General features: G+C 37.2%; 1 protein-coding gene across 1 annotated transcript in view; it reads right to left on the bottom strand.

Moving 5' to 3' along the window:
- Positions 1-25,150, bottom strand: part of LOC124805126 (legumain-like) — a 165,625-nt gene extending 140,475 nt beyond the window's left edge. The window contains exons 1-3 of the mRNA XM_047265586.1: positions 24,525-25,150; positions 24,162-24,340; positions 16,074-16,171 (exon numbers count right to left, since the gene is read on the bottom strand). Coding sequence (XP_047121542.1) covers positions 16,074-16,171; positions 24,162-24,293 — 230 coding nt within the window. The 5' untranslated portion in view covers positions 24,294-24,340; positions 24,525-25,150. The remainder of the gene's footprint in view (positions 1-16,073; positions 16,172-24,161; positions 24,341-24,524) is intronic.
- Between the last annotated feature and the right edge of the window lie 289 nt (positions 25,151-25,439).

Below are 25,439 nucleotides of genomic sequence, written 5' to 3' on the forward strand. Positions count from 1 at the left end.
GGGTGAGATGAAGTGAGACTTCAGTGATGACCGGTCATACTTGGTTATTCGCATGTCTGGAGTCCAGACATCAGACATGAAGTATGTGACTGAGCAGAGTCCTATGAGGCCAGACATGAGCACCTCGGTCCCCCCATAACGAGCCATAACAAGTCAAACGTAAAGCGCTGCAGCACTCTAAAAGCAATAGTTAGCCAACAACTCTTGGAGTGTCTTTTTTTTTTTTTTTTTTTTTTTTGCCCTACTTTTAAATGGTATGGTAAAAGCAGTGGTGGCAACAATAATTTTTGTCGTAGGAAAGATCTTTGGTAGGTGAGGCTACAAGCGCACTTGTTCACAGCAGCAGTTGTGTATATGAAAGCTTTTGTGAATAAACTTCTTTCATTAAAACGAAAATTTAAGTTCCTGGTGCTCATTATTTTGCCTATGTTGAAGTAATCCCCCATGCCTTATATTCTGTAATAAAGAAAAGGTCATAAGAATGTGAGAGAAAAGAAATTATCTTTTTTTTGTGTAAAGTGTTAAAGTGAAAGGTATTAGAAATTTCCAGAGAGAGTAACTTTAGTACAGAATATACGAAGATATAGGTCTAATTTGAATTCTACATTCAAAGAGCATATTTTTTATGCAATTGTTATTCAGAATATTAAAGAAAGAAAAATACTGGATAGGCTGAACCTTTTTACACGCAAAAGAAAATAGCTATGAAATAATGTTGAGCACTAAAAAGAAGGAGATACAATGCAAAAATATACTTGTTGTTTTTAACAATTTTAAATCAGTACATATATCATATCTCTGACTTTGCAAATATGCACATCTTTGCTTTCTTGACAAGAACCATTAGACAAAAGAAACTACGGAAATTTAAGTAAAAGGTGACAAGTATTTAATGAGGTAACTTATGATATCCAAATTTTATGTATTATATTAACTCATCTTGATGAACAGTATATAATAACTATTTATCATTGTGAAATATTTGAATTTATTTTGAAGTAGAGTCAGATATATATAACTGTTGTGTCATGTACAAGTAAGCATCAAAAGTTTGATTATGATATGAAGTAAATTATGACAGCAATAAGTATACCCATTACTAGAGGCCTGAAATATTCCGTATTTTGTGATAAATGTGAATACAGATGCAAATTCTGCCATGAACCATTTAATCACAGAAAGTTTAAAATAGTTTTATTTTCTTCATACAAATATCAAAAATGCAATGAATTTTCTGTTACTGATATTACACGTTATCTAGAAAAGCCCAGGTTAAAAAGAAAATATTTGTGAGAAAGTGTTTCCAAAACACAAAGGGCCAAACACAATGACTTATTGATGCGGTTGATGTTCTGGTGTATGGTGTTCATCTCATTTTTTATTTAAAAAAAAAAAGAAAAAGCAAACAAGACAAAATATGTATAGATAAAACATGGAACAACTAAAAAATGGGACAAAAACTGTATTAACAAAATTCAATGGAGGCAGAAGTTTACCTTTGCATCATGCAAAGCACTTGACCGCAAATCAGGATGTCACGTGATCTTACCCAGAACGGACCTTGAATTTTTCAGTCTGTGTTTTAACCTAGCCATCAACTCTTAACAGCGTGAGGAGTCACGAGAAACGACAAATGGTTCAGATTCCACATTAAACTAGGTCCCGTTTCTCCAGCTGGATAACAGGGTAGGGTAGGGACATGCAAGTCACCAAAGTTGTGTCCAACTGGAAAGACTTGCACAGGCCAGTAGACCACACGAAATTATAATAAAGATGTTATTATTATTATTATTATTATTATTATTATTATTATTATTACCTCAAATGATTTTTTAAAATTGTTCAACTGTCACATACTTTTCACTTTTATGTATTTTATCATTATGTGCATTTTTGTTTGACCATTACTGCAATGTTTCTTCATCTTAACATGATTCACAGTGTCAGACCTTCCACCATGACCAACCACAAAGTTTCATTTGCACAACATGTCTGTGATAAAATGGTAAAACTAAACCCACTTTTTATATTCCTGTTTTAATACTTTTATTTTGGCATCACAAAACAGTGAACATCAATCAGTACTACCAACAGTGTAAAACATTAACAGCATATAAAGAAAAGGTTGTAGAGCAAGTCGTACAAGTGGAGCTTCCCAGCACATATACTAGCACAAAGTGTAGTATATTGCAAGTCAAACCTCTAGTAGCTTAAAATACTTTAGCCAAGCAGAATTCCAAATAGCAGGACATCTGAGCATCCCCGGAAAAATTTTGGGACAGCTGGACTTTTTACAAACAGGACTCTTCCAGGCAAAAATGGGATGAGTGGACACGCTTCCTCGGTGCCACATCAATTGTGGGGGTGGATGTCTCCACACAAGCTGTGAAATGCAACGTAGGTCTCGGCCATGGAACTTAGCATCTTAGAGTAAAGAAACAATATGTTCGCTTGCTAGCTTAAGTTCAAAAGTAGGTTTAATCACTACATTTACATGCAACACAGCTTCCAAAAGCCAAAAATCAAATTTTGCAAACTGTTTTTCATCTTCGTGTTTTGTTCACATGTTAAGGGCTGAAGTGTATGGAAATCAGCTTTACCAGTTTCTGATTTAATTACAATAATGAGAGATTCTCTTCAGTTAAATTCAGAGGTAGACAATTTCATATTCAGTCTAATATTTATAGTGCTCCTAAATGGCACAGAAAGTCATTTTGTCAAAAACAGCAAAAATTTTTTAACAAGAAGACATGACCAGACAACTCAAGCATGTTTCAAAAACAGTTTACATGGGAGTAAAAATTGATCGTGGAAATTGAAACTACAACCATATCTCCGCAATTGTTATTTCTCTGGAGTGTTTACAACACCGACCAACAGTGGAATTGCAAAATCAGTTTACAAAATTATGTTCTAGGAGTGCCATGTAGATATAGTGAATATGGACACCTTAATGTGGCAGGTTTTTTTATTTGCCCCTTAAGAAATTGCCAGAAGCCGGGGCTGAATTACGTCATTGTCAATCTCTGCACGCAAGTGCATGGTGTAGTGATTCGAGAATTTCTGTGTAAATTCTAGAACCACTCAGCCTTCTACCATCTCGAACACACAATATTCTAGATACGAGTGTGTGATGGTAAAATCCCACCTACTGCGCGTCACATGTTTGTGTGTGTGCAGGTTTAAAATCAGTCATGGGAAGAAAGTAGACGCAGTGGTCGAACGGGAACGACAAGTACTTGTTGGGCAATCCATAGATGTTTTAGCGGAAGAACCATGGGGTTTTTATGCCGCTCTGTACCTATTGTGTCACTGGTTATTGTTAATTACAACAAGAACAGTTGAGAAAAGGTACTATTGGGAACTCTTAAACCAGCCTTGTTAGAGGCAAGATCTATTTTATGATTCATGTGAAGTAGAGTCATGGTTATTATGCCACATCTTTTATAAATGTAATTAAATTTGTTTCCGACATTGGACAGAGCGAGTGAGAATTCATATATGTATGTGGAAAGTGAGAACTTTACTCTGTATGGAGTTCAAATATACCGCTGATTGATGAAAAGTAATGTTCGTGTACCTACTTATTTCACAAGTAGAGACAGAGGCTTAAATATTCCTGTATCTAGTATCATTCTACAAAGAAGAAGTCAAGAGAGTTTTCCAGCAGCCAGCAAAGAAGATCGGCTGCGAATCCCAAGCAAGTCACCTCATATAAAAGAAGTGGGAAGTTTGTACGTCTACTTCATGCTTTAAATCGGCGTCAAAAATGTTAGAATGTGGAAACCTGTGAGAAAGGACCCGAGAAAATGGGAATTTTAAGTCAAAAACTAGAGAAGAAGTTGTCACGTGTTGCCCTAGTAACCAAACGTTACATGACAAGGGATTTACTCTGAGACACTGGAATATGTTCAAGTATCCAATGAAGAAAAATTTGAATGAAAAATGGTGAAGACATGGAAAATTCACAATTATAAAATAGCAAAGAAGATTTCAACACATTTGTCTAAGAAGAAATACGCATAGAACACCTCAACCAAGAAGATACAGTGTGGGGAGTATACAGCCCTCACACACATCGAGGGGACGCAGACGTGGAAACCAACCTACATCCGACACTGCCGGCACCAGCTGCTGTTCATCGGTGCTGACCTGCCTCTACATTCGCTCATCTATGCAACGAGACTTCTACGCTGGGTGAGCATGAAACAAAACTTCATTACTTTAGTACGAAGTGGTACATACTGTTGAGTGAACTTTTATTGTCTAATTACTGTATTTAAAGTTAGTTTTAAATGCTCACTAGGGCTAAAGCATATAAAGGCATGGACAATATACAACAAGTTGAGGACACTCAAGAACCAGCTATGGCTATGAAAGTTAGTAAAGAAGTGCCAGACTGAACTACATTGATAAATTTAATTAAAGCTCAGAGTCTGCAATCAAATGCTCAGAATGAAACTCTAAGGAAAGAATCAGGCTTGGTAAATTCTCAATTAAGTACCCAGAGTGAATCTTTAAATGCTCAAATTCTTAAGTTAAACTCGTTAGATTCGCAATTAAATACCCAGAGTGAAGTTTTGAATGCTCAGAGGGAAACTCTAAATGCCCAGAGTGAAACTCTTAAATAGTCAAGTGACAAATCTAGGTTTGCTAAATGCCAAAGTTGACTCACAAAGCAACAAATTTAGTAATCTATGCGAAGGCATGGGTGCTCTTCAGATTGAATTTGATGCCTTAAATAGTAGAGTAGAGAATTTAAAAATAGATTTAAAGGCTGAATTGACTAATTCCTTGACCATTCATGTAAATAAAATGTTTACTGACCTTAGTCAGAAGCAGAATGACAATTTCCAAGATTTATCAAAAAGGTTAGAATTTAACATTGAGGACAGATGTAATAATGTGGAATCCAAAATTAATGAAAAGCTATTATCTTTTGAAAATGTGTGCAATATTAAGTTTAATGCTGTAAAGCAGGGATTGAATATTAGCACACAAGTAGATAATGTAGAAAGAAATTTCAAAGAGAAAATGACGAACTCTGATACCACAAATGTAAGTAGTTAGGAGGAACAAATTGAGGAAATTATAGATCGAAAAGTTACCGAGAGAATAACCTCCAAAAACGTATCGCCCATTCTGTCTTCCGAACTTAGTGATACCAGGAAGAGTAAAGACAATTTTTGGAGAGAATTCAAGCTTATCCAGGATAAAGTAGAAAAAAGGGTAACATCACCTAATGTGGTGTTAACTAGTGAAGCTATGACTGATTTACAATGGGGCGCCTAATTCTACGTATCTAGACAATTCCCTAAATTTAAGCCGGACGGAGACGTACATCTGACCCATTTCTTAAAAATGGTTTCACCAAGCATTACCAAAAAATTGGGAAGATTCTAAGAAAATTGAATTTGCTGTGGGGTACCTTCTAGGGGAAGCCTCAGAAAGGGGTACAGTCAATATTGAGAATTTTTCCTCTTGGGAAGACTTTCAAAAGAAATTTAAAGAGAAATACTCGTCTGCCAGTGCACAAGAAAAGTTAATATCAGATCCATGGGAACCGGGCAGAGTCACCTATCCCCCAGGGACATTAACATTCTGAGTTAATGGGCGGAGCAATGACTGTCGGATCCCAAGTTGTTTTTGGTGTTTCTTCCAAAATAGTTTTCTTGCACCAAATTCCTTTAAAATCTGAAACTATTCTATAATCTTATTGCTTAAAAAACTGGATATGACCATAAAATAAAGAACAACTTAAGAGAATCACAGAAATAAAGTGATGTCTAGATGAGATAAATTGCCTGGAGTATTATATTTGTGGAAAATGTAATATGATGTAACTAATTGAACAATTGTTATACCGAAGTGTATAGCTTTTCTGATTTGTATCCAGTATTTTATACCTTTTATGAGATGTGATATAGATGGGAGGGTTTGTATAAATTTTGAAAGGGGTAGGTATTGTAGATAAGAGCATGATTTACACGAACAAATAAATCATGACTAACACAAAACACATATCACACCTTTCAAACAACCCTCACAAACAAGTGTGCCTGATTCTTCTTCATTTGCCGTTTCCATAGGATTGCTAGGATTTCCTCTGGGGACCTCAAAGGGTGAAGGTGGGACAAGTCCGTTCTGTAGGAGATGATTTAGCACCAAACCTCCTCCAGTGTCTCACAAAAGTAACTGAGAGGTAGGGATCCTGGGGAACAGGGGTGGGATGGTTTCCTGTCTTTGGGGCTATCTTCTTTCCCTTCTTCGATCCTCGTAACCGCATCTATTTTTTCCGTTCTTACTTCTCATCTTGAGGATCTATCTATCTTTTCCCTTTTTCCATATTCATAAAATTCTATCGCTGAAGTCCTTCCTTATTTCCGTGGTTACTAATAACCTACATCTTATCTTTAGATAAGAAGGCCGAAGAATCAGACTACACGAACACATATCCACATATACACAAATATACACTTCTACGCAAACATTAAATTATATAAGACAAAGCCTGTTATGATGTGAGAATTGCCAGGTGTTGTAGGGGAAAAGGTGTGAACATGGGGAATTATGCGCACATGTATGGGGAGTTATGACGGTTCTACATCGAATATAAATAAGGAGTGGTGCCCATACACAACGAACAACTATAAAAAATAGTAATGAGTAATGGATATATAAGAAAAAGGTGTGAGCAACGTAGGCGCACTAAAAACTCTGATGAACTGAAGGATAGTGGGACATAAGTAGTATACATAGACATAATATCTATTGAAAGTATACAAGTTGATAAGTAGAGGAGGACTCTATGGAGTGAATGATATATTAAAGAATGAATGCGAAGTTTAAGATATATTTATAACTTTACCAGAAGATAATTATGGTATACACAGAAACGTATACTGGGGTAATGTACAATGAGGCCTCCTCAGAAAGTATAAAGGGGGTGTTCCCGGCATACACTAAGTATAAAGGGCAGACGTACCTATGTGGAAATAGGACGATCTGTGGCCTAAAAAATAGAGATGTTTTGTAAGGGGCATACCTACCAGAATGGAAAGAGGAAGTGCTCTCATAAGGTCAACCCACAAGCAAGGAATAGATGCTGATCCTAGGAGAAGGGGGCAGTATCGTGACAAAAGTCGTAAATTTTATAGGAATTATTCTGGAAAGTACAAATTCTATGAACAAATAGCATTATTATGTTTTGTAGATATAAGTTAGTGTCAAAAGAACACTTATATTTCGCCCAGAGTTCCTCCAAGCTACAACTAATGAAAATAGTACATACTAGGAAAAAGGTAGTACAAAAAGATAAGAGTAGAAATAGATTACCCATGTGTCACGAACACCTTAAGTTTTTGATTGAAAAAGAAAATAAAGAAAAAAGAAAAAGTCCTCAAATTTCTAAATATTAGTAAAGCTGACTTAAATCTTGAGTAAATGCTCAAATTTTAATAAGAAAGTAAAATAAGGACAGAAAAAAGTAACCATAACAGAAAAATTGTTGTTATGGAAAGGAAAGATATGTATATAAACCTATGTAAAAAAATATATACTGTTAAGATATGAAATGATGTTATGAATGATAGTACTTGCATAATGATTATGTATAAAATATCACGTGTTCAATCCGACTGTGGGGGGGAGGGGGAGGGGGTGTCTATATGTAGTGATTCGAGAATATCTGTGTAAATTCTAGAACCACTCGGTCTTCTTCCACCTCGAACACACGATATTCTAGAAACGAGTGTGTGATGGTAAAATCCTACCTACTGCGCATCACATGTTTGTGTGTGCAGGTTTAAAATCAGACGTGGGAAGAAAATAAAACGCGGCGGTCAAACGGCACCGACAGGTACTTGTTGAGCAATCCATAGATGTTTTAGAGGAAGAACCATGGAGTTTTTATGCCCCTCTGTACATATTGTGTCATTGACTATTGTTAATTACAACAAGAACAGTTGAGAAAAGATACTATTTGGGACTCTTAATGCAGCCTTGTTAGAGGCAAGACCTATTTTACGATTCATGTGAGGTAGAGTCATGGTCATTAAGACAAATCTTTTATAAATGCAATTAAATTTGTTTCTGACATTGGACGGAGCGAGTGACTTACTGGAAGTCATATATGTACGTGGAAAGTGAGAATTTTATTCTGTATGGAGTTCAAATATACTGTTGGTTGATGAAAAGTAAAGTTCGTGTATCTACTTATTGCACAAGAGGCTTAAATATTCCTGTACCTAGCATCAGTCTACAGAGAAGAAGTCAAGAGAGTTTGCCGGCAGCCAGCAAAGAAGATAGGCTGTGAATCTCAAGTAAATCACCTTGTATAAAAGAAGTGAGAAGTTTGTGCGTATACTTCACACTTTAAATCGGCGTCAAAAACATTAGCGTGGTAGCCATTACTGAACATTTTGTATTGTTGCTTGTTCATTGTTTTACTTTCTTATTTTCACTCATTTCAAAATAGAAATTAGTGAAAAACCTAATCCTGGTCCATCACAGAGTTTGATTACAAGCCTTACAACAAAAGCAGGGATCAGTGACTCCTATGACCCTTTCTGATGCTCTGGTGGTAATGATTTTTGTTTTTTTACACTTGCGACTGAATGTCAGCTTGTAGTGTCCACATTCTGCACTATAGCAAGTGAAAAACAAAACCTGTCAACATATTTCAGCCACACCGAAAGTCTTCCACTAACATGCAAACTTTTACACTAAGTACTTTATCAGTTCTATCTATAAAACTGTCAAGTATGGATTGGATGGCTATAATGGCCATGAAGGGTCAAAATCAATACTCTGCCAATTTTGTAATTGCCTTGGGAATGAAAAAATAATTTCTAGAAACACCTTAAATCTGAGAAACACTCTGTTCACCAGCAGGAAAACTGCTGCTGATTCTCAACATAAACAATCTTTTGTTGGAAGCTGAAATACAGCTGAAAGAAGAAAACAAGAAAGAGACTATTCCAGTAAAAATGGTTGAAGTTTATGCTAAAGCAAACATTAAGGTCAAAAAGTTCTCCAATCACCACTTTTTTAACAGTCAATTTCAGCACGCTAATACTTTGTTCTCAGGCACTTAGCAAGACAACCTTTTAACTTTGTAAGTCTACCCACTTTTAAAAGAGTTTTGATGCAAATTTCAACAAAAATATTTTTAGGTCACTACCCATTACATGGGATATTTAATATTTGTAGCTCAATATTGGAGGCTACATACTTGTGAATTCACATTTAAATTATACAGTTGAACTTTGACTTTACATTCTCTGATTTTTATTTTCCCCGTTTTCTTCCTATTGAAATTTGATGTGACATTCGAGTTATAAGTGGCACAAACGACAGATGGTTCACACCAAGGTCGGTGGTGGAGTTAAGGAAATATTTTATGCCACTGTGGAGATTGGAGCCAAAGAGAGGAAATACTCATGTAATCCACGATCGGTGTTGCCAACACAACTTGCAACATTTAGCTTCACTACGCAATTATGATACAACTACTGCTAGGTTGTAGCAGTTATGGAAAAACCAGACAGTTTACGTGAAGCGTTCAGAACCACACCAATATGAGACGAAGCTGCCCAGCCACTACCATTTCTTGTGCCAGTCTCACCTTTTCGCATGTTTTTCCGATGTGCTGTATTCCGCAACAATATCAATCGTCAACCTATTAAATTCAAACACTGAGTCTCGGAGAATGTGCTCGGTCATAATCAAGGAAACATCGCTCATTTCCATCTAGTGAACTCTTAATTGGCTGGTGACTTGTTAAATCAGCCAACAGGCAGCACAGCCACCACATCACACTAATGTGTGGAGAGGGGGAGTGGCCCTTCAATGATGGGAGTGCAGGTAGGGGTGAAAGCATTTTGTGAAGTGCTGAAAATATATTTTTCATGCAGATGATGTGCTATGACGGAAATGTCACAGGGAAATAGGACAAGAGTTTCACAATAGCACATTTTAAAGACTTTCGTCTTCAAATCTGAAATGATACAGCTGTAACAACTACATACATATATACTTTGTACCATACATTGTAGATCTTAAAGATAGGGAGCAGCGAGAGAGGATATGAAGTGAAACTGCAGCACCTCAGCTTTCTTTCAAATTTACATTTTACACGGTGTACAGAAATTCACTGAGCCTACTTCTAACACACTTGTAACGTTCAACTGGGGAAGTAAATTCATTTTTTCATGTCTCTGCTTCTCTCATCAAACCTAAGAATAACACTTTAACGGTGGTGAGCATATGAAGTGCGGCTCATAAGAAAAGCATTAAACAATAAAGCAGATGTCCGAATTTATGTTAATGGTTTAACCACTTCCCTGCTGTAATATTCTTGGTTTAATTCAACATGTTCATCAATTTTTGCTTTTTTATGAGTGAGCACAAAGGATGACCTCTCAAAAAAAAGGGTTTTGAATGTATAATTCATTGTCATAGAGTATCAGAAAATAGCTAGATTACCATGCACCCAGACACCAATTTCAATTTTTTAATGAGTTTTTGCTTGTTGTTACATGTCTGTGATTTTTTTAAGAACTTATGAATTTATTACCACAAATTACTGCATAATCATTGTATTGTACATTTAATTTCCTTTCCTTGGACAGATTTTATACAAAGCATTGGAAAGGACTGAGATTTTTAATCATATATGCCAATTACATGTGTTTTTGCTGGTATCTTGGGGGTTTTAACATTTTCCTTGATCCTACATTTTCTTAAATTTTGTGTTTTTGAAGTCTGGACTGCGTGAAAATGTAAAATACGGCTCTCACTGTATTATCTGTAGCTAGTGAGTTCAGCTGCTATTTACATTTTGCCATACCGTATTACACAGCGGTACACTTTGGATAGGTTATTCACTTACACCTTCATTGAAATTTGATATTAATTATTATATAATTGTGAATATTCATACCAGCAATCTTATAAAAGCAGTTGAAATATCTTCAATATTAGCAAGTCAAGCATTATTATGCACCAGATTGCATGTACATTCAATGATTAAGAACTTTGTATTGGCAAGAGGGGAATATTTGTGAGGGTGATAAGGCTTACCCTTCACAACAGTTCACACTTTAATCACTGTTAGTATTACTTAGAACTGCTGGTGAGTGTGTTTCAGTTTTCGCCCAGTTTGGAAGTAGCTCATTAAGAGAAAGAAACAAAATTGTGTTCCTGCCACCTTGGTGATCACACGAATTACAATACTAAGTACTATATACCCCCCATGAACCATGGACCTTGCCGTTGGTGGGGAGGCTTGCGTGCCTCAGCGATACAGATAGCCGTACCGTAGGTACAACCACAACGGAGGGGTATCTGTTGAGAGGCCAGACAAACGTGTGGTTCCTGAAGAGGGGCAGCAGCCTTTTCAGTAGTTGCAAGGGCAACAGTCTGGACGATTGACTGATCTGGCCTTGTAACAATAACCAAAACGGCCTTGCTGTGCTGGTACTGCGAACGGCTGAAAGCAAGGGGAAACTACGGCCGTAATTTTTCCCGAGGGCATGCAGCTTTACTGTATGATTACATGATGATGGCATCCTCTTGGGTAAAATATTCCGGAGGTAAAATAGTCCCCCATTCGGATCTCCGGGCGGGGACTACTCAAGAGGATGTCGTTATCAGGAGAAAGAAAACTGGCGTTCTACGGATCGGAGCGTGGAATGTCAGATCCTTTAATCGGGCAGGTAGGTTACAAAATTTAAAAAGGGAAATGGATAGGTTAAAGTTAGATATTGTGGGAAATAGCGAAGTTCGGTGGCAGGAGGAACAAGACTTTTGGTCAGGTGACTACAGGGTTATAAACACAAAGTCAAATAGGGGTAATGCAGGAATAGGTTTAATAATGAATAGGAAAATAGGAACGCGGGTAAGCTACTACAAACAGCTTAGTCAACGCATTATTGTGGCCAAGATAGATACGAAGCCCACACTTACTACAGTAGTACAAGTTTATATGCCAACTAGCTCTGCAGATGACGAAGAAATTGAAGAAATGTATGATGAAATAAAAGAAATTATTCAGATAGTGAAGGGAGACGAAAATTTAATAGTCATGGGTGACTGGAATTCGAGTGTAGGAAAAGGGAGAGAAGGAAACGTAGTAGGTGAATATGGATTGGGGCTAAGAAATGAAAGAGGAAGCCGCCTGATAGAATTTTGCACAGAGCACAACTTAATCATAGCTAACACTTGGTTTAAGAATCATGATAGAAGGTTGTATACATGGAAGAACCCTGGAGATACTAAAAGGTATCAGATAGATTATATAATGGTAAGACAGAGATTTAGGAACCAGGTTTTAAATTGTAAGACATTTCCAGGGGCAGATGTGGACTCTGACCACAATCTATTGGTTATGACCTGTAGATTAAAACTGAAGAAACTGCAAAAAGGTGGGACCTGGATAAACTGAAAGAACCAGAGGTTGTACAGAGTTTCAGGGAGAGCATAAGGGAACAATTGAAAGGAATGGTGGAAAGAAATACAGTAGAAGAAGAATGGGTAGCTCTGAGGGATGAAGTAGTGAAGGCAGCAGACGATCAAGTAGGTAAAAAGAAGAGGGTTAGTAGAAATCCTTGGGTAACAGAAGAAATATTGAATTTAATTGATGAAAGGAGAAAATACAAAAATGCAGTAAATGAAGCAGGCAAAAAGGAATACAAACGTCTCAAAAATGAGATCGACAGGAAGTGCAAAATGGCTAAGCAGGGATGGCTAGAGGACAAATGTAAGGATGTAGAGGCTTATCTCACTAGGGGTAAGATAGATACTGCCTACAGGAAAATTAAAGAGACCTTTGGAGATAAGAGAACCACATGTATGAACATCAAGAGCTCAAATGGAAACCCAGTTCTAAGCAAAGAAGGGAAAGCAGAAAGGTGGAAGGAGTATATAGAGGGCCTATACAAGGGCGATGTACTTGAGGACAATATTGTGGAAATGGAAGAGGATGTAGATGAAGATGAAATGGGAGATACGATACTGCGTGAAGAGTTTGACAGAGCACTGAAAGACCTGAGTCGAAACAAGGCCCCCGGAGTAGACAATATTCCATTGGAACTACTGACGGCCGTGGGAGAGCCAGTCCTGACAAAACTCTACCATCTGGTGAGCAAGATGTATGAAACAGGCGAAATACCCTCAGACTTCAAGAAGAATATAATAATTCCAATCCCAAAGAAAGCAGGTGTTGACAGATGTGAAAATTACCAAACAATCAGTTTAATAAGCCACAGCTGCAAAAAACTAGTAGAAGCCGACCTCGGGGAAGATCAGTTTGGATTCCGTAGAAATACTGGAACACGTGAGGCAATACTGACCTTACGACTTATCTTAGAAGAAAGATTAAGGAAAGGCAAACCTACGTTTCTAGCATTTGTAGACTTAGAGAAAGCTTTTGACAATGTTGACTGGAATACTCTCTTTCAAAAACGGCTATTTACAACTTGTACAGCAACCAGATGGCAGTTATAAGAGTTGAGGGACATGAAAGGGAAGCAGTGGTTGGGAAGGGAGTAAGACAGGGTTGTAGCCTCTCCCCGATGTTATTCAATCTCTATATTGAGCAAGCAGTAACGGAAACAAAAGAAAAATTTGGAGTAGGTATTAAAATCCATGGAGAAGAAATAAAAACTTTGAGGTTTGCCGATGACATTGTAATTCTGTCAGAGACAGCAAAGGACTTGGAAGAGCAGTTGAACGGAATGGATGATGTCTTGAAGGGAGGATATAAGATGAACATCAACAAAAGCAAAACGAGGATAATGGAATGTAGTCGAATTAAGTCGGGTGATGCTGAGGGTATTAGATTAGGAAATGAGACACTTAAAGTAGTAAAGGAGTTTTGCTATTTGGGGAGCAAAATAACTGATGATGGACGAAGTAGGGAGGATATAAAATGTAGGCTGGCAATGGCAAGGAAAGCGTTTCTGAAGAAGAGAAATTTGTTAACATCGAGTATAGATTTAAGTGTCAGGAAGTTATTTCTGAAAGTATTTGTATGGAGTGTAGCCATGTATGGAAGTGAAACATGGACGGTAAATAGTTTGGACAAGAAGAGAATAGAAGCTTTTGAAATGTGGTGCTACAGAAGAATGCTGAAGATTAGATGGGTAGATCACATAACTAATGAGGAAGTGTTGAATAGGATTGGGGAGAAGAGAAGTTTGTGGCACAACTTGACCAGAAGAAGGGATCGGTTGGTAGGACATGTTCTGAGGCATCAAGGGATCACCAATTTAGTATTGGAGGGCAGCATGGAGGGTAAAAATCATAGGGGGAGACCAAGAGATGAATACACTAAGCAGATTCAGAAGGATGTAGGTTGCAGTAGGTACTGGGAGATGAAGAAGCTTGCACAGGATAGAGTAGCATGGAGAGCTGCATCAAACCAGTATCAGGACTGAAGACCACAACAACAACAACAACAACAACATATACTATATTAAGTAAGGTGAGAATTATAAATCTGTATTACATATATTTTTATATAGTACATAAACAGAAAGAACAAGCAGTTTAAATTATGTAAATCACACAGGTTTTTAAGGGCATCAGATCTCCCTCATGATTAGCCAGAAGAAGGACTCTGTTACTTGGACATCACTCTCATTTAATTTGTACATTGAAATGACAGAAATAACAAACAATGTTGATGCATCACTTATTTGCTATGGTCAGAAAATCAGCATGGTACAGTTCACTAAAAATTTAGTGCTATTGGTCAAAAGTGGACAAGAATTTAGACAAATACTAAATGTAATTGAATACTAGATAATGGATCTAATACATACATAAACAAAAAGGAAACTATGGTAACTGTACATGCATCAGGTGGTCATGCTGACTGGATAAGTGTTATGCTTGGACAAGAAACTACTGAAGGTGTGGATGAATTTTGATTTCTCTGAAGGGGAATAGATAAACAAAAGAAGATGCAAGCAAGATGATACATTAGCAACGATCACACAACTGAAAAGTGAATGAAAACTCTCCTCTATTACATAATCAACATATTTACATTACATACACATGATCTAGTATATAAATTTGTTACTTCTGCCAAGTGGCTGACAGATTATGCTGTTTATAGAAATACACCAGAAGACTACAGGAAAATGCAGGATGACATGCAGAGGATCAACAGCTAGTGCTGGGACTGACCATTTACCCAAAATGTAAATAAATTTAACCTACTACACATAAACAGTCAAAGAGCTCCACTACTGTTCAATTACTCTGTTGGCGACAAATCACTACACACTGCAACTACTGTAAAATATCGTGGAGTGACCATGTGTGATAAAGTGGTATGACCACATAAAACTAACTATAAGAAAAGAATATTCCAAGCTGAGATTCATTGCAAGAACCTTAAGAAACTGTAATTCGTCCACAAAGGAAGTGACTTACAGAAGATTTATTTGACCAGTTTTCGATTTGGTTGCCACAAGAATGTTATGGAGATGCTCAACAAGCTACAAAGCCAGAGCCTTGAGAAGAGAAATGCACTTATGAAAAGAGCACATAAATTTCAATTGTTCTGTCAAGTCAGTAACAACATTTTCACCTCCCCTCTCCCCGTATTGAACATGAATGACATATGAATGCTTTATCAGCTACATTTGAACACAATGCTGAAAATTTGGGTGAATGGATTATAACATCAAAATTAAGAATGTGCTGCTTTTATACATGGGCTAATTTGTAATATTCAATGTGGAGACAGTGACAAAGTGGACAACCACCACACACTAGAATCATGAAAGATGTTCACCTGTACAAATTTCAGCACAAAAGAAAGCTTGCATCTCATAGTTAGAAAAGGAAGGATAAAATTTCCCCAAACATGAAAAAAATAAAGAGGAATGATTAAAAGTACGCCAGTAAATAATGGAGAAATGCCTTTCCTTTACTTCTCAACACAAATGAATACACACATGGTGTAAAATTCAGTGGCAGCAGGCTTTATTATTGGATGGTCACTGTGATGAACACTGCCAAATTTCCACAACACACATTGACAGCTTTACAATACTTACTCAGAACTGTTGGCAACATCATCATACATCATAACTATAATGTTTTCTTCCGGGATGCCATTTTTGCGCAGGATTTGGAATGCATGAGACACATCAGCCTATTGACAGGAAAAAAAAAAAAATAGAATAAACACCGTTAATTTGAATTTCACAGTCTAACACAATAAAACTCAGGAAAAAAAGTTAACTTTCATTGTTTGTGTACATAAACATTTATTTCAAGTGTGGGAGAGAACAAAGGGGATACTTTCTAAATTTCTATTAACAGGGCTGTAATTTTCTTAGATTGCCTCACAAATAAGTTCATTAAAATCACTGCAGTTCTCTCTCTACTAGATTATATTATGAGTTAATACTGTTAAAATTATACTCATGACTTTCAAGCTGTCTTTCATTTATTCTTCTTAAATCATCACCATTTAACATTATTCTTTCCTTGAGTGTTAGTAAAACAAAGTACAGGCGATACAGGAAGAACCTGTATAGCTCCAATTAACACACAAGTAAAAAAGCAGTGTGAAATACTGATATTACATGAATTCTCTGTGCTTCGTACCAAGCATCTACAAAAGTAAAAGTGACACAGCAACAACAAAACCATTTAACATTTTGATCATTACGAAAAAATACACAAGCAGATCACACCACGACATACACTTATACAATAGTAACTAAAATGCCTCATATAATATAATAATTATTATTAAATCACTACCGGCAGCAGTTTCTAGACACAAAAAACTTATAGGCCTAGCCTAAGTCCTCTGCTCTCTACTTATTTGGTATTAGAGACAGGTTTCAGCAAACCAGAAAAATACACCAAATCATTTCCACGCACTACCAATGAGCAGAGTTGACAGTGGCCTTTACTCTCCTAGGAACACTACAGAGATAAAACTAATTCTGAATGGTGAAGAATCAAATATAGCACAACTAGTTTCGGCCAATAGTCCCTTTCTCTTACAAAACTTTGTAAGTGACCTATTTGCTCAATGCTGCATAAAGCCTGTTAGTATATTTAACTTAGAAAGCAAGCTCCAAATGTTCCTTCCTCATGGTACTTGTTCTAGTGAGCTGCATACCATATGTCCCCCCACCCAACTTCTTTACACACACACACACACACACACACACACACACACACACACACACACACACACACACACACTTTTACTTTTTAATGACACTTGGGGCTAATAATAACAACACTAGTTTCAAATGAATGATAATGTAGCTATATAGTCAAAATAAAATGCATAAAAGCTCTTTGTACATCACTTTGGATTGACTTGCATTTCAGTGTGAAAGCTCTCAACAGACTGCTGCAGATATAATGCAGTAAATTCAGATTTGTTTATCCCTTCTTACAAAAATAAACACAAACATATGATTGTAATAAGCCTAACACTGCAGTTGTGCCTTTAATTAATAACATTTGACACAAAACAACTGAATGTCTACAGGAAATAATTACATTTCCTTTACTATTATACTTACAATTATTTCTTTTGCTAAGTTTCCAAGATATCACATGAGCCATATCTACTCTGTCATAGAACAAATAATTACCAAGTCCCAAAATGCTGACAAAATTTTTAAAATAAAAAAAGAAAATTTACAAACATGATTCATTCATTTGTACATCATATTTCATAAGTCCTGTCATGATATGAGCCTTCAGGAATGTGGAATAAGTAAAGTTATGCATTAACTGACATGACAAGCCATTGTAAAGTATGAGATCTGTTCAAAAAATTCTGGAACACTTGTAGTTTCATGCCAACATGCCTACATTAAATTTTGTGTGAAACTCAAGACGACTTTACAGAGAACACACCAAATGATGCAGGAAGTCTACAGTAATGAGTGCTTAAGCCGTACATGGTGTTAAGAATGGTTCACGTGACTCAAAACTGGCCAAATGAAAGTTAAAGATGAACCTTATTCAGGACGTCTACCGACAACGCTCATGTCGGGAATGTCAACAAAATTTGTGCCACAGGGACAAACTGTTAACTGATGGTACTATCAGAACGTGCTGCGATGCCTGCAAGGAAAATGTAAGAAGGAAACAGCCTGAAATGTGGCGAGACAGTTCATGGCTCTTGCAACAAGATAAAACCCCTACACATTCATCCGTTTTGGTGCATGACAACTGTACAAAAAACCAAATCCCTGCGCTGCCTCATCTTCCATACTCTCCAGACTTGGCCCCTGCAGGCCTTTTTTTATTTCCAAAATTGAAAACCCTGTTGAAAGTATGAAAATTTGCAACCATAGACGAGGTAAAAGAAAATTTGCAGACAGCACTCCATGTGATCCACCAATAGGCGTACCAAGACTGCTTCTGGAAGTGAAAGCGGCGCTTGGATTGGAGTACCAATTGTGGAGGAGAGTATTTCGAAGAAGACCCTGCACAATAAGTAAAAAGTACGCATAGAAAAATTTTGTGGGTAAAGTTCCGAACTTTTGGAACAGATCTTGGACATTACAAGTCACAAACAAACAAGAATTACATAACACATTGAATTACTGCAAGGCATTCTTGTACAGAATAAAAGATGTGTGCCCTAACAAAGCTTTTCCTTTTATTCTGCACACAAGTTTCACACTATGTTGTAATGTTTTTTAATTTTTCTTTATACGCCATTGCAAATCTTTCAGAGTCTTGTTTGTGATTTCATCATTATTATTATTAGCCTATTATTATTATTATTATTATTAAGCAGCATTCTAAGAATTGTGCAGCAACTTGTTCACCGACTGAGCAGCTATAGCTCGCATGGCAACATGAGAAAAGTAAAGTGAACTTGTCAAGGAAAAACAGGTGTAAATAAACAGTCGCTGAATTGTACAATGAGAAAGTCTGTACTTTTTATACCACGTAATGCTTCTGGCGAAGTTGTAAAATATGTTTATTTGCAGTCATTTCAATTATATTTGAAAAACAAACACTCTTCATTGATACTGTATAAACACGTCATCAGTAATTTGCAATGCACACTGAAATCATACCTACTGGTTACTTCTCTGTCCAATGTATTCTTGGAATTACTTAGTATTACTGAGTGTTAGACTTCAGGCAAGGGCCTACAGAACATGACTTGTGAGATTATTTCGATGGGTACATTTTGTAACAGAAAGTTTCCTTTCTCTATCACCTATAGCAAATAGTGCAATTACTTTTTAAAAAAGTCTCATTTATAGCACCTGAGAGCAGGATGTGACAGCAAACAAGTGAACATACAATGAGTTTACATTTTCAAAATAGTATAAGTTGACAGAAAGCTCCAAAAAGCGAAGTACCACGAAGCAAATTACAACGTAAAATAAATAACATACTCCGATGACTATAATACCAGAGACTATTATTTGAAGATCATATCTCACAGCTTTTACATATTTATTGAGCTCCATTCTCACACCAAAAGGTGCTCGATTTCTGAACATGGTGACACAGATAGGTAACAAATAATTAAGCTCTGTAAGTAAATTGAAAAACAAAGAAGAAAAGTTTATAAAATGTATGCCATTTGCTATATATTGTGATGTTAATTTATTTCATGCTACACTGTATCAAAAGTTCTTGGAATTAGTGATATGGAAGCAAACAAACCATGATAAAAACTACCTGACATAATGCAAGCTTATATAATGCCATTTGTAATACATGTAAATATGATATTTGGATATCATTAAGCTGTTGCCATGTGACCATGATTGCTACTACTGAAGCTGTGTGGAGTCAGAAATAGTGGCAAATATGAATTATTGCATAATATATACACAACAAAATCTTAGATATAATCAGCAGTGTATTGCCTGTAGTTCCATTCTCAAAAGATACCAGCCTTCTTGTGAAACACATAAAAACTTCTTACACACTATAATGGTCAGCTTTAACAGAAACTGTCCTACCACAAATACCAAGAGGGACATGTGTAATGGAAAACAGAAAATATGGACAATTCAGAGGTACACTTCTTATCTATATTAACTAAAGAGACTACCAAAGTTATGATATGTCATATAACAACAGTAATCATAAGCCAAGCCAGAGCTTCTCTGAAAATGAAATGACATTGTAGAAGGAAAATAAATAGAGCAGAAAATATTATCAAAACAGAATCTGGAATCCACAACAGAAAACTACCTATTCCTCTTATCCAAGACCAAGTTAATCTTAGCTTTGTTAATTCAGGGAAATAAATCATTCATAGTGGTGAGACGGTAGCTAGCAGTGATAGGAGCTGCTCTAGTTAGCTCACAGGGAACTGTCAGAGTTCGTCACAGTGAGTTGGAATGGAAACTGTTTCACCTAAGGATATAGTGGATGTAGTACCAAGACTCAGCAACTCAACAAATGATGACTATTATGGCCTTTCCAACTTTACTATAAAACAAATTACAGACATAAGACACCCCCCCCCCCCCCCAAGCTACCTTATACACTGGATGTTTCAAGGAAACTGCCTTTCTTGACTGATTAAAGAGAACTGTTGTTTTACCTGTATGTAAAAAGAAGGGTAGGTAATCAACAGAAAATATGGCCCTATTGCTACAGTTCCAATATTATCTAAAATCAGTGAAGTTATAATTAAAAAATAACTAAATGGACATTTCAAGAATCAATATGGACTTCGTAACTGTTAGTCCACAATGAATGTAGTGCAGGATACTGTGTGATCAGTCTTATATATACTATATATGTGCCATAATGGTCAATTTAACGAAAGCTTTCGGCGTGTATCATAATTTTCTTGTAAATAAACTTAAACATTAATCCATAATGGACAGTGTCTGAGATTATTAAAATCTCATTTTTCCATTAAAAAACTAAAGGTAGTAGACAAGGTACTGGCAGAATTGAAGCTGTGAGGACAGGGCGTGAGTCGTGCTTGGGTAGCTCAGTTGGTAGAGCACTTGCCCGCGAAAGGCAAAGGTCCCGAGTTCGAGTCTTGGTCTGGCACATAGTTTTAATCTGCCAGGAAGTTTCAGAAAACAAATTATTTAACTCTTAAGGTGAGTACCTTAGTGATGCATGCATAGACTATTTTGTCACTGTTAGCCTCCGTGAATGATCTATGTAGCTTCTTGGTACCTTTCCAAGCAGTGGGAACTGTTGGCAATACTGCAATTACCATTCCCACAACAACAAAAAGGTTGGTTGGTTGGCTTGTAGGGATTTCAGGGAATAAACAGCAAGGTCATCAGTCTCTTGGCCCAGGGCTAGTTGATCTGGAGTTTGTGACATCTGCCAGGAATGTGTTCTGATGCTGAAAACAAGTATGAGTGGCAAAACTGAGGCATAGAAGGAAATACTGATGCTGTAGCTGAGAATTAAGTTGTGGAGAAGAGTATGGATTGGTGCACTATGTAGGCCAGGGCAAACAAGTTCTCTCTCATGGTTCACTCATGGCAAAAGAAACTGCACCTGCATCTGACCACTGCCAACAGTTACAGAGCAAAGGATGCCTTCTAGTCAGGTGATTTATAACAGCAAAAGTGAGAATGATAAAAATGTAATTAACATCATCTGGACCATTAATAATGAAAACAAGATGAGACAAATAGGGAAGGCAGCAGCTGGTTGTCCGCTGGGCTCTGCATGGAACAGGAGCTGCCACAACCACACATATCCGACCCCTGATCCATTACAGTCAAAGTGTTCCAGAGCACCCACTATTCAACTGAGTGTTACTCTTAAAATGGAAATTGGCTGCAGCATAAAAGGAGGCAAACCAGATCTAAAAGCAATTAAAACAGAGTAAAAGTGGCAGCTGGCAAAGGAGTGGAGTTGAGGGTCCCCCTGACCCAGAATGCAGTGAAGGATGCCCCAACCCCGACAACCCCGCCCCTCTGTTCTGGTAGGTTAAAACTTTATACCTAAGAATAAAACAACTTTCACAGAGAAAATGGAGAACATGTTCAACAGTCTATACACTGGCAGCCAGTACTGGAGGCAAAGAATTTGGGCGACCTTGCTTGGCAAGGAGGGCCAGAACAAAGGGACATTTCACCAGGCTATGAACTACTGTTTGTACAGCTCCAAAACCACAGTGTGCGGCTGACTTGTTACATACAATAAAACTACAGGTTACTGTGGTATGATCAATGCAGAAGATACATAGGATGGTGGATTCCTTCCGGGAGGAATGTCATGCAGCAATAGCCTCCCTGAAGTTCGGAATTTGTTGGGGGGACAGTAATCCATCATATGATGTTCGATTTCCAAGTGAGCAGGCCGAGCGAGGTGGCGCAGTGGTTAGACACTGGACTCGCATTCGGGAGGACGACGGTTCAATCCTGCGTCCAGCCATCCTGATTTAGGTTTTCAGTGATTTTCCTAAATCACTCCAGGCAAATCCCGGGATGGTTCCTCTGAAAGGGCACGGCCGACGTCCTTCCCCATCCTTCCCTAATCCGATGAGACCGATGACCACGCTGTCTGGTCTCCTTCCCCAAAACAACCAACCAACCAAGTGAGCAGAAGATCTATTTGCACCCAGAAATATGCACCTGGAATCATCAAATTGAATGTACGGTGAGTGATTCCTTCTCTAGCCAATCGGTCAGCAAATTCACTCCCTGAGATACCCACATGACCTGGGACCCAGAGAAAGAGAACTGAGCAGGTGGTACAATTAAAGTCAAACAGAAGGTCACAAACAGCAGGCATCACATGATCATGATGTTACTTACAGTCGGTAGAATATTCAGTTTCCAGGTACCTCAGTCAAAAAAATCACCAATGTGACAAATTTTGCAGGCCAATTATTGACAGTGGATGGAAATTGTAGTCAGTGTCATAACATGGTAATGCTTTATATTAAGGCCATTTTTTTAAAGTTAAGTATAATGGTCATTACTGGAGCTTCAAACCGTAATAAATAACCACTCATCCATAGTCCACTGTGAAGTAATGGATTTTATACCCATATCAAAAAGGAAAGGACATGGAAGCAAGAAGGAAAATATAACGTAAATAGTTTTAGGGAGAGTACAGCCATTATCAGCAGTACTACACATAGAAAGATCAGAGATGTGTATTTGTTCACCCACAGAGAAACCACTTTCAAACCAGGCAAAATGTAATGATGTAAAAACTATTTCTGTACTTATGAAGAGAATATGATTTATACCACACATGTATCATATCATCAAGAGTGAATACAACACTGTTGATCATGTGGACAGAAACAATTGTCAAGCAAGAGTAGCAAATTATCTTCTGTATCAGTTGGGAAATGTGGGAACTCATAATTCTTTAGTGCAATAAATTTGAAAAACTAAGAACAATGCAAGAACTGCAAATAAGAAGGGAATGTAATATAAGAAGTTGATGTTAACTGCTTGTAAGATGATCCCTAGATGAATGAATGAATAAACAGATGTATACAACTCATATTATACCATTTATGGCACATACTTTGTTATTAAAATTTGTGATCTATCATCAGTTTTCCCATCATCAATTGACCTCTAATGCAAAGCATGATTTTGCTTGCAGCCCACATAGTACATTCTAAGTCTATTTCATTCTTGTATTTTAATTATATAGTTCTACAAAGCATTCTATATAACTATTTGTGCAAGGCACAGAATTTGAACAGACAATAAGTTTGTCCCCAAACTGGAGGGTCTAATTGTGGAGCTCTATGATGGTAGTGACTCCTTTGTGTGAACCAATCTGATGACTCAGTTTGTCATTTGCCATTACATTTCTTTTCTTTTTAGTAGGCAAGTAGTATAGCACCTGTAGAAGAAAATTCATAGATAAATGCAATGTGTTTGTTGTACCCATTTTCTTAATGTGTTATTTTAGAATACAATATTTTCTCTCGCTCTTGCTACGACAGTCAACAATGAGATAGATTTTATCCCATTAGCACTGCGAGTGAGAAACATTGTTCTGGAAACAGCGGTTTATTGCAATCATTATCCAGGTCACACTTCACAAGTTGCCCAGTTTTAAAATACATGGTTGATTCTGAAAGACGAAAAATTCCATCATGACTTGTTTACCTTAGCAACCGTAGTACACAGATTTCTTAACATTCAACTCAAACAACGAAATTGACAGCGTACCTGATGCCTGTAGTTGTCGTAACCATTGGAACCGGCAGCAAGAAACGCCCATATCTTGCCACCGTTCTCCAACTGCTGAGTGACTGACAATGCAACTGTTAGCGAAAGAAAATTGAAAACTGTCTTCAGCATGTTGATGGGCAGTCTGCGCCTGGATTACTCGGAGATGGGAGGGTGTCCTACACACAAACAATCAAACTATTCATTCTGTACCAAACAACTGCGAGAATTCAGCTATACTTAGTACATTTTATCAAAGTGTAACTTGTTTTGATCGATTAAATATACGTGTTTACAAGATCTACATAAGCGCATGCTTTTTGTCACCGGTGGTTATTCGTCGGATATAAATAGTGTAGTTACCAATCACGATTTCCAAACGTTCCTTCATGCAGACAACCAGCACACTGATTTCCAACCGTTCCCGCAAGCAGACTACCGCCACACTAACTCCTGACAAAGCGCTCTGCGCATTACAAAAACGTGACGATAACGTCACTCTGGACAATGAGTCATGAAAGGTCTTTTTTTCCTACTACGTAGGGGATTTCCTCTTCAGTCCAGGCCCTATGTTACTGATTGCACAAAACTCTGGAACTACGTTGCATTGTTTACAGTATATTAGCAATAGAAAATTTTGACGTTATTTAATTTAACTGTTAAAGAAATACCTATTTAACGACACAAACATGATATCGAGCACCCATTATCAGACTGGTGTCAAGCTTCAATCTTTCATTTCTTCATTTTCTATCTCGAGATAAAACTGTATGGATGATTTAACATGTGTTTCGTAACACACAAAGTTTATTTTTCATTAGTCCGTTTCTTGTATTCACGTCTCCAACTGTAGTTCATAGTCTATTACATATAAAGTCGCAGCGGAAAATGGTATTAATAAATTTTGAATACGAGATTTCAATGGAAATGCAACTAGAATTGGGGCAAAATCTGTTGAGTTTCACATAAATACTAAATTGTGCTTGAATGGCAACGTAATTGGATCCATAGCCCGATTAAAATTATTGAACACTTGACGTCTATCACTTGCAGCTACGGGCTTGCCACCACACAACACCAAAATATCAGAACTGCAAGGCCCTGAAACAGAATGACAGCAGTGCTACAAGTGGCGTGGCACTGAACTTTGAATACGAGAAAGACGGCAAGGAAATACGTTTTACAGCTTTTCTAAATACTAGATTCTATGTTTCATTTATAGGTACTTTATGGTTGGGTCTGGTGATAAAATGTATTTATTTGGAAAACTCAAAATTG

Source organism: Schistocerca piceifrons, chromosome 1 (assembly GCF_021461385.2).
Source record: "Schistocerca piceifrons isolate TAMUIC-IGC-003096 chromosome 1, iqSchPice1.1, whole genome shotgun sequence".
In the NCBI taxonomy this organism is placed as follows: Eukaryota; Metazoa; Arthropoda; class Insecta; order Orthoptera; family Acrididae; genus Schistocerca; species Schistocerca piceifrons.